Here is an 11,350-nt window from a genome sequence, read left to right as displayed (position 1 = left end):
ATGTTAACGGACTTTACGTCACTAAGAGCAACCAGTAGAGCGAACAGTACAAAGCAACGTGTCCTAGCTAATCAAAGAAGGGCGCTCCAGAGCGAAGATAATGATAGGCGATAGTTTGTGCGAGGGCGGTCAGTATTCCTTTTAGTTGAGGCGAGATTCTTGTACGTTGGCGAGCACGATTTCATCTGGCGACCAAAGAATCAAATTCCAGGTGGTATTGAACACCAGGGACACTTTTCAGGGCTAAATGAAACGTCATCAAGGCACAATAAAGAAGGATGAAGGTGCTCGGTGGGGCGAATTAAGAGATGAAGGCAACTGCTTCATCCCTTTTTGTTTTATTGAAAGTAGCGGAAGGAAATGTGCAAACATTTCGCGATATTATTCTTTTAAGTGGTCTATTTATATTCTCTTTTAAGACTCCTCGCGATACACGTCTCTTTTTATTGTCCGATTTGTCTAGTTTGTTGTTATTAAGCTAACGTTCGTTGGGGAAATTTGAGAAGGCTTCCGGATAGAAATATTTAATTGCAATGCATTCATTTGAGGCTACCGGGGCAAGTTATGCCTATGTGTACACGTTGTTGGATAATGTGTTAGGGCGCTCCCCACGCGTAGACACGGCGGGAAGACTTTGAACGCGTGAGGGGGTTCGTCTCGAGATGTTTATCGTGCGTTGACAATTTGAGGAGAGTATAGGTGGAGATGAATTAATAAAGAATAAAAAAAAAAAATCTAGAGAAAAATGGCGAAGTAACAAATAAAAATATATTTAAGAGACGATGGTATACATATAACTGGAAAATAAGAAACTGTATTAATATACATGTACATTGCATCGCGAAAGGTATATATACATTATGTAAAATCTATGTATATGTATATGATGCGTGTGTAATTAATAAAGTGTTGATATATATGGTTGACGATACGCTGACCGCGTATATTCTCTCTTCTTTCTTTGTAATTAAATTAACATTAGATTCTAGACTCGTTCCTTTTTTGGTAAATACTCCTTCTTATAAATACTACTTACAGTTAAATCTGGACTGGGCTCTCCCTTATCAGCGGTAGCGGAAGCGTTACTGGTGTGTCTTAGCAATTAACAATTAGCAATTCGACGAACACAGAAATAACGTACAACGAAACAACCGTGCTCGATTCTTAATTAACTCTTCTTATCATTGTCAACTGCTCGAATCAGTTTCTTATTGTCTATCGCCCACTACTGACTCAGATTTTCTCGACTAATTTGGGTGGAATTTATCTGGGCTCGAGTTCCGTCGAAGTCTTATGCTCCCTTAGAATTTCTCCAAATTAAGATACAATGACGAAAGTGTAAGTTTCCTTCTAAATCTACAAGTGGGGTATTATATACCGTAACAAAGATGTTTATCGACGACTATACAGAATTATATCTATTTCGTGCAATTATTGGAGGACGGAATGCTTGAATTTTAAGTAAATTCACGAACACTTGATGTATAGAAAAATATGGGCTCGAAATTATTCGTATTTATATCCGTAAGTCTTTGAAACTTCCTAAGAGGCTGAAGAAAGGTGTCGTTGATTCGGTGACGATTACACCAGTGGCAGATAAAAGGCTCGTCGCGATACCATCGATAAAACTCCCTCTGATCGTACGTGACACGATAAATCTACGCTTTCTAGAGATGTGCGCGTTATCATTGCCACAAAGAAAGCAGACGTAAATACCTTTAATCGGTCGTTACTGTGGTAATCTCTGATCGAATCTAAAGCACCGCAATAAACGTGGCATTGACCGATCAGCTCGCTAGTACTAAATCGTCAACCCAATGACACCTTCCCACCAAGCTGGATTACTGTAATTTACAATCTTGTAGTCGAACAATTCCACTGACTATCAAATCGTGACTGGCGGTTGGAAATTAGGGGGTGGCAGGCGGTGGGCCGAAAACTACTCTGCTCCTGGAGACGGCCCCGAGGACTGGCTTCAGCAGGATCAAGAATCCAGCGATGAAGAAGGAGGAGAAGACCAAGCTTCTACCTGTGTCGCTGCCAGGCCACCAGTGGCTGTAAGTCCCCGTGATCACGGATGCCAGCAGTAGTATCGTGACGGCGACGCCGCCGAAAGCGTGGACGATCTTCAGGAGGACTGGCCTGAAGCGTGGATAAAGCCACTTGGGGTTGTTAGTGATGATACCGAAGCTGGCTATCAGGAAAGCCAGGATGATGCTGATCAGTCCGAGCACTGAGTGTGGCGAGGCGAAGTGGTATCTGTTGTTGGCCACCTTGTTCACCACGATGATGATCAGACCGATCAGGACCAGGGTCAGGCCTGCCGTGTGCGCCACCCAGTGCATCGTCACCCTGTTCAGCCTGGAGACCTTGGAACCAAGGTACGCCTCGCCAGAGACGCTGAAAACTGCCTCCGTGATCAGAAGGCCAACCTGCAAGGTGAAGGGTGTCAATCTCTGGCGGTTGTATTCTTCGATTTTGAGGAGGGAAAGGGGAAGCAGTTGCGGGGTTCGCTGTATAAATTCTAGGAGCATTGAGGCTTAAATGAACGACGAGGGTGGTTTCGTTGAACTTTGTAGGAATGCCAGAATTTTGCAAGCTTCAAAGAACGATAGATCTTCTTATGAGATTAGGAACAGGAAGAAAGAAAAATTTACCGATCCCATTAAAGTGTTATTCTGAAACATTGCTCAAGTTTGCCGAGCGAAACGAAAAAGCTGCGGCTGCCCGCGGAAACACGATCTCGAACTCTTCCATGATCTGTTAGCTCGGGGACGACTTTCTATCGTCGTTCTTTTTTCAATGGTTTCCCTTGTCTCGAGTTTCGAACTGGAGAATTTCTCGTAACTTCACACCGTTCGACGTGCGAAGGAAGAATTTATTGCAGCGAGGCGTTATGAAACGTGTTTGCAGTGGCAAATGCTCTTCCACTTCAGACGAGAATATATCACGCACTCCTCCCGGTGAATGACGTGTCATGTCTCCCAGAGAAAGAGCTACTGTGCTTGTTTATATATTTTTTTATTTTCGTATTATCGAGTCATTTGTACACGAAAGGCAATGAAGTTGAAACGTCACGTTTATGTGTTCGATTTGTGTCGATGTTAGGCGATTAATTACTCACTCCGAGGCTCATGCAGATGGGATGCCACGAGAAGAAGCTGTAGTTTCCGAAAGCCAAGGAGAGGATGTAAATCACCGGTGCCAATAGAAGGATATGCGTGAGGGCCGAGAACACCATCGTGATGGCGCTTGGTGGTCCTTTGCCTGCTGGTGGGTCAGTCATTCTGTAGCTAACGTAACCTTTACAACTGAAAGGATACGTGATTAAAATTTTAAAATTCCAACAACCACTGCAATTGCAATATTTCGCACAGCACGCTTAAACATCGTCAAGTCTAGCGCAGAAGAACAGAGAAGAAGAAAGTGGTGCTTCAAAGAACCTTCGCCCTGAAGAATAAAATGAAGTATAAGTCCTTTATCTTAAAACAATGGTAGAACAATTTTAATTACTTCCTCCTATATTTTCTGACGGTATCTTTGTTTTAAATAAAATAAAGCCGCAATGTTTCCTTCTATCCCTTCTTTCCTTATTCAAGTAACTTGCAAGGTAGTTTGATTTTTCAAGATTTATGTATAAACGAAGGAATGAATGCTGGAAAAGCGCGAGGCTACTATTCGCCTATGTATAAGAGAGAAACGAGGAATTCTTTTGCCGCAATTGCTCCTACGATCGTTTAGATGCGCGACGTGTGATTCATTGCTAATTGCGCAGCACGATTCCCTGGTTTCTTTCAGCATCCACTTGGGCAAACTCGAAGAATGTCCTCTTTGACAGTTGCACAAGCTTGAGCTTAATAAACGGCGCTACCGATTAAATAGATAGACGTCGGAGAGCTACTTATTGCCATAGCTTTCTTGGCGTTCATTATGAACAGCTTAATCAGCCAAGCGACGCGTTAAATTGAAAAAACATGTAATAAACCATTTGTATTTTTTGTCACATTAGCTCGTAACAGCGGCTTAAGTTCTCTCTCTTTCATGTACAGTGACTCGCATTAATATTCGGACACTTTTTAAAATCGCATAACTTTTTTAGAATTGGTCCAAACAACTTGAGTTTTTTTCAGAAGCTAGAAGGATTAGTTTGCTAACTGACGCGTTTCGTCGTTTTGAAAAAAAATGTATTTGGTTGGAATAGCGAAAAGAATAGTAAAGGTTGATTTTTAAACTTTTTTTGTGAGCTAGATATGAAAATTAAAGAAAAACCGTTTGTAGATTGCAGTAAGTTGTATACGTGCCTAAAATTTCATCAAAATCGGTTAACGTTGCTCCGAGCTACAAACGTTTAAAGATCGCAGAATAAGGTCAAGAATCGCTTATTTCGGGAATTTTCGCGTCATTTAGCAAACTAATCCTTCTGCTTCTCAAAAAAAACTCAAGTCGTTTGCACCAATTCTAAAAAAGTTATGCGATTTTAAAAAGTGTCCGAATATTAATGCGAGTCACTGTATCTACCAATTATGCGAAGCTGTCTACTTGGAATCACCACGAAAGGCACCTTCACCTCTAACGATAACGCAAGAAAGTAAAGAAAGAAGGAAAGATTTTACGCATGGATCAACGTGGCTCCAAGTAACCACCACAATCTCACACTTTCTCCCAGCTATTGTCTACATTTTTCTTAATAAATAGAACCAACGTTAGACAGGTAGTCAGATATTTACACCTCTAGCGACTACCACGAATATCCTTTGGCTAGAATTAATTAAAAGTTAACGGGCCTGTAACAAACTCCTATGGACCGGCGCTTATCGTATTTCCCGGAGTGTAATTGACACCGGCGATTACTTGATCGCTGATGTATTACATTATCACCGGTACGTGCGAAGATAATTATCATTATTATGTTGCAACGAGCCTTCCAATGTGACCGTTTAATTGCGTTATCGCCGCGTCAGCGTTATCGCGTCCACGGGGCTTTACGCGTTGTTCTTTTCTCAAACTTTCCTATCCAGCCTCGCGGGGAGCACGCTGCACGTAATTATCGCGAGGCACGGTGGGTTCAAGTGTTAACGACTGTAAATTCCAGCCACCGTTTCCTTAAATTGAATGAACGCTCGACGGCGAGCGAGGAGGTTTCGGATGACTGACACTCCCGGCAACGTGACCATTAGAAAGCACAGTGCGACTTCCTCGATTTCCCACGTCCCGTTTAAATTTAAAAAAAAAATCGCTAACCACAGAAACTGGACGGACAATGACGTTTAAATGTCGGCTGCAATCGAGGTCGATCGAGGAACGGTGCTCGGATAATATGGAACGGTTGTAGAGCTGACCTTAATTACGCCAAGCACGCCTATGCTGGATTAGAAGAAAATTTTTTAAGTGCCCGTGGACAATTGATGTTAGCCCGAGGAATTTCGTTCGATCGCGTTCCAGTTAACATTGACGATGTCTAATGAGTGTCAAGGTTCAGATGAAAGCCAGTTCATCGAATTGGAGACGTTGCTGATAGCGATGCGGTTATCAGTGTCGGTTGAACGCATTGGAATCTCACGTCTGTTGCATTGAATGGCCTTTTTCCTAGACTTATACGAAGAGTGCGCACTTGTATCGAATTTTTTAATGCCGAGGAAACAGTGAGGGATAAACAACCAGGGGATTCATCTTACCTTCGGCAGTCATAGCGCGTGATTCGACTAAATTCTACGGTAACATTTAAAAGCCGTCGTAACGCGGGGTACGGAATGAGATCCAAGGGCACGCGTAATCGTTTATGGGAATATTCACATCGAGCGTACATTGAATTCCGAATAAAAACAATAGAGGCAGGATTTATCCCATAGCTCTGTGAGAAACGACTCCACTTTTGACAGTCACAATCGCGACCAGCACAGTATCTATGTATTAATGATTTCGTTCAAACTGAAACGTTCGCCAGAAATTTAAAGGATTTATTCAAGACCACGTTGGAGAAGGTGTGGGAACGATTGGCGAGTTGGTCAACAGGATATTTGCATAAATAAAGAACCACACTTCAGCGCGCTTGAAAAAACGACTGGAATTTCGCACAATTACGAATATGTTCTGCATATATCTCATTAAATTAATTTATAAATTTAGCTTAACCACTGTTGCTGGCACTAAAATTGCCTTTACTTAAATGAATAACTAAATTAAACTGTCATTTATTTTTAAATTTAATTTTCTCATAGAAATATAATTCTTGTTTGAAACTTACATTTATAAGTTTAATTAATCATTTAACTGAAATTAAATTAACAAGATAGAGTGAACGTCTTAATAATGTCGAAAGAATATAATAATCAAGTCGTCTACGTTTAAGTAGGCGGGGATTGCCAGTCAATTAATAAGTTGGTCAACAGCGATACTCGCGAATACTTGCTACGTTACCCTGGCGATTACGTTTGTCACAATATGATCGCACAACGATTCGTTGACCCAAACCGACATACTTTCAGATACGCTCCACTTTCACGGTTCGCAGCGAAATATACCAGCCATAACGCTCGCGGGATCCCGTGTTTACACGAACCGTATCGAAAGCTGTGCAGTTTTAGCTGATCTCCCCTTACGGGGATAAAGACTATCGTTACACGCTAACAAATCTGCGTTACGTAACCGTGCACATATAAAAGTAGCCGTAAGAAACGAAGGTTTCTGCATCCCGCGGAGAACAGAAAAAATAACGAATCCAAATCACCAATCTTCATCTATTATTAATTTACCACGAGTCTTACTATACGTCGAATAATTTATGCAGTAATTAACAGACGCACTAAAAATACACAAAAACACCACAATCCTCAGCCAAGTTGCTCGTGCAAAGCTCAATAGAAGATTTACCGAAAGAAAGTTCAATTGCATTAACCCTTCGTTGACACTCTGGGTGTGAGCCACCCATAAGCTGACATTGACGCTCTGTACCTTCTATATGCAAAATAAATAGTTTTCTTCCAAAGCCGACTTACACACTATTTTCTCTCTCAAAGTATTATATCCGAACAACATCTATGCAGATTTTTAGCTTCTAATAATGAAATTTGTAAAAGTTACAAGTTTTTAAAGATTTTCTTCGCTTTTTCTCGACATGTGGTAATCTAAATTTTTTTTTACAAAAACGCTCATAAAATTTCAATAAAAAATCTAATGGAATACATTCTACAGACTTTGAATTTGACCCATGATTTTTTTCACAAAAATTGGATTTCTTAGAGGAGAATGGCAGTCGTTGAAAAATTGCTCTGGGTGTGAGCCACCCAGGTATGTCAAAGTTGATCGAAAAAGGAGGTGCGTCAACGAAGGGTTAACTGGGAGAGCTGCGATCGAACGACGAAAATTTGCCCGCGAAACTTGGCGTGGAATTTGAAACTGCAACTTATCAAACTTCCCACGCGAGCTACTATTTCAAAAACACTCGATGAACGTCGAGAGCGTCACTCACCTAAGACGTTACGAAATAGCAGGGTCAAGCCTCCGGAAGAAGAAGATGCTCGACGCGTAGATTCTCCAAAAAATAAAAAAAGACGTCCACCAAAATCTGGCCCGCACACGCGCGTAGACGAACACTGGACGACGCTCGCGGCTCGACTGAAGCACGCGCGGAACCGTGCTGGTAGGCGATTTTATCGCTGCGTTGCCGATACTCCTTACAAACGACGAGGAAAATCGTCGAGTACAGGCGGCCTTGACGAGTTTGATCGCCGTGTTCTCTTCTGGGTCGGGATAAAATGGGCGATGCTCGCGTGATTGGAGCAGAGCGTCGTTTTCTATCGTGTTAACATCGAGCGTTTGATGCTGGAGACTCCTACGTCGTTTAAGGATCTGATGTTTTTGGTATTTCTCATATTTTGGGTATTTCCTTCTGGGGCGGCGTTTCTCTTCGCTTCGCACTGTATCTTTAGGGAGTAATTCGTCTTGGATGAGAAAGGACGTAGGAATGATTTTTTAAAGAAGGTTCCTCTGGTGTATCGTACTCCGATGCTCGGGGTATGATTGATTTCGAATATAAATTAGGATGAGATGTGACCTTGAAAGGTGCTTCATATCTGGATCCATTGATCTTCCTCAATTTCCATTAATACCAACCACTTGATCTTTCTGGAGCAACATACCTGCTGTAATATTCTTATTTATAAACGCTTCGCACGGAACACTGGAATAGGTGTCAAGATTGGACGCATGGTGCTAGGAGTTATTTGCAATTTAATCGAGTTTACGTGACACACGCCAGCTGTGTTTGTTGAACCACTGGAACATGAGAACATTTGTAACACAGACCTAATTAGACTAAGGAATAAGTGTTTACTGGAACTTCTCCATCAACCCCGCGTCCGTTAAGGGATGATACGTGAATTTAATCTAGTGTATCGGTGTACCGCATTATCTGTTCTCTCTGTCAGTGCTAAGCACCGGATAACAAGACTTGTTTCAATACCATCGTCTTAACGCCACGATACCCAGCTCCCAGCTCATGAATCGCAACCGCGTAACAGTTATGCAAATCGCTGTTATGCAATTCTAACGGAATTCTAGCGGAAGGCATTCCTCAAAATGTTCCTGGTGATATGTTATTTTATAATGGAAAACTTATGGTCTCCTTCGCCAGCCATCTCTCAGGATACTTCCGAGACACCCTATGAACAGCAGACTCCGTCGTGCAGAGGCAGTCGATTTAAGCTGTGCATTAAATACCGTGGCAGCGTTTATGGCGGCACTTCAGCGCGAGTGGCTGCTGATTACAACACCACGTGCCCCTCTGATTACGCTCGATCGCCAGCTAGAGTTTCGTGTTTCTCTCTTCTCCGCCCACGTAATCTAGACTTTTTTTAGTGGCCCGGAGAATTCGACCGCGCACCACAGAGATGAAAGGAAATTCTCCAAGTTCAGCGACTCCGCGTGGCGGCGCGACTTCCTCTTACTTATGTTAGTTAACGAACTGTATACTACAGGCACTAGGCTTTCAATCCATCCTGCTTCGAACCACGAATAGAACGTCAGTCGAATCTGAAAGATCTGCGACGGGTATTGAAAATCTTGATGGGTCTCGATGAGTCGTCTACGGTGCAAGAATGCACGCGTGCGTTTTAAGAATTGTGGCCGTCGTTGTCATCATTCGTTGAATTAGAAGCAGAGACTCGTCAGAGCTGCAGAGACTATTAGAACAATGTTCAAAGCGATTTCAAGGGTCTCGAATTCAAGAGTAGGTACCAGGCAATCGTTTTTCGCCGAAAATCAAGCATTTCTTTCATAATTAATTACACAGAAATAAATTGGAGCCGAGACTTGTTCTTTGACACAATGTTTATTAACATAGAAATGTTTAAAAAAATCTGTTTGTTTCGCCAGAAATGTGCGTTATATACGACGCTGCAGATGGATCATTAAAGAGGCTTTTTAAAAAAGTTTCTTTTGTTTTCGTTACTTCATCTGCCCCTGGCTTTCACAGCGCTGTGAAAGCAATTTCGCAAGAGACACAGTTACGAGCAGATAAAAATAATGAAGCAATCTGATAACGGTAACGATGTACGCGCTGTTCATTGATCCAAAGCAAATCGTTCTCCATAAATAGATGTCGCCGTACGAAATTTGCTTTCATGGCCTGCAATATGCTTTTCGCTAATGGGCGTGTGTACGACCGCTTGCAAATCCAACGAGCGATCACTCCTTCGTCGCACACGCCATTTGTTGCGGCGGAAGTGTGCATGGACAGGCCATACGTATGCACGTGAGCGCATAAATCGGCCTCGACGATCGTCGGAATGTACTCTGATTGCTTATTCGAGGCGTGGATGCCAACTATACCCTGATTATGCAAATATTCGGCGGTAATGACATTAACAATGCCAGCAACTTAGTGCACGCGCGCATCCTCGATGCTTCATTCGAAGTTGCGCGCTTCGAGCGCGATGACGGCGGTATTAAAGAATTTTGAAAATCTGTCATTCCTTCCTCGTTTCGGACGCGCTTCGATTTGGCAGCGTTTAGTGTTATTCTTAAGAAAATATATATAAATAAAAAAATTTGTTAAACGATTTTATTAAAAATGTAGTAAAAACTAGTGTTCCTTCTCGAGAATTCTCGAGAATTCTCGAGAAATATGATCTCATTTCTGATTTCTCGAGAAACAAAAAATATCGAAAAATTAGGGACACTAGTAAAAACTAAATTAAAATGCACTAAAAAATTAAAAAATAACTCTTTTCCTGTACTTCAATTTTGATGGTGTTAATATCACTTTAAATAAAATCGTGGGGCACGATTTTTCAAAACAGGATGTGAATCACTTTAATACTTCAACTTCTGGTTGCACATGGTGCCCCACGATTTCATTTAAAGTGATATTAACACCATCAAAATTGAAGTACAAGAAAAGAATTATTTTTTAGTTCTTAGTGCATTTTAATTTAGTTTTTACTACATTTTTAATAAAATCGTTTAACATAATTTTTTTTTTTCTAGCTTTTAGTGTTTGTGGATTTACATTTCACGACTTCTTTACAAATATCTTTTATTGCTGTATACAGTTTAACAGTTTGCTTAATCGTTGCAGTGCTATAGTCACTAAAAAATAATTCTTTTCTTGTAGTACAATTTCGATGATGATATACTACGAACGCCTGCAAAGTTTCAAGACAATTGGATAGTTGGAAGTGGGTTAAATTTGAGTTGCTAGATTTGAACCACACATACAAACATACAAACATACAAACAGACGATCGAAGCTGAATAAAATCGTTTAAAAAATTGTATTATAAACGATTCCGTTTAAAAACAATGTAGTTCAATGGCAGATGTGTAGACGCGTACAGTAAACTGAGTCAGACGTCGATTCATCAGCCTGTCCTTTTTTTCTTACATATCTTTCCACTGACGCACTGCTATCCTCTAGTTACAATATTCTTCAATACGGTTGCAACTGCTGGTAATCGTGAACGGTCATCTTGCATGCTTCCAGAGGCACGCAATAGTCTAATTTAATTGGGTTCTTCCTATATTCGCGAATAAAAAACATAGAGAACAGAGTAGATGAAGAGCTCGTCTGTACTAAGTAATGCACTTCATAACTAAATAGAAACCAGTTATGCAAACCAAAATCAGCTAAGTACTTGTAATCGATTAATCCCGTACTGTCAGATCCTCAATACATTAGCTACTCGAGCTTGTAAACATACACCTGAACCAATACTTAATCGACGTACGCATCAGGAGGCTAATATTGGGTTGTTCGGAAAGTTCGCAGCGTCTCGAAGAAGTTCGAGAAGTTTTCATGCTTTTTTCTCACATAATGCTCAGGAACTTTCAGCTTAATTTGAAAGGAAAAGCA

General features: G+C 41.2%; 1 protein-coding gene across 1 annotated transcript; it reads right to left on the bottom strand.

Annotated features, from left to right (window-relative positions):
* Nucleotides 1–746: 746 nt before the first annotated feature.
* LOC143366813 (transmembrane reductase CYB561D2) lies at nucleotides 747–7,774 on the bottom strand. The gene is made up of 3 exons (XM_076808201.1): nucleotides 7,469–7,774; nucleotides 3,125–3,311; nucleotides 747–2,432 (listed from the first exon to the last, which is right to left on the bottom strand). Exons 2-3 carry the CDS (start codon nucleotides 3,284–3,286, stop codon nucleotides 1,911–1,913), a joined length of 684 nt encoding a protein of 227 aa, XP_076664316.1. The 5' UTR covers nucleotides 3,287–3,311; nucleotides 7,469–7,774; the 3' UTR covers nucleotides 747–1,910.
* Between the last annotated feature and the right edge of the window lie 3,576 nt (nucleotides 7,775–11,350).

The sequence above is a fragment of the Andrena cerasifolii genome, chromosome 3, assembly GCF_050908995.1.
Source record: "Andrena cerasifolii isolate SP2316 chromosome 3, iyAndCera1_principal, whole genome shotgun sequence".
Taxonomy (NCBI): domain Eukaryota; kingdom Metazoa; phylum Arthropoda; class Insecta; order Hymenoptera; family Andrenidae; genus Andrena; species Andrena cerasifolii.
This window is presented reverse-complemented; position numbering and strand designations above follow the sequence as displayed.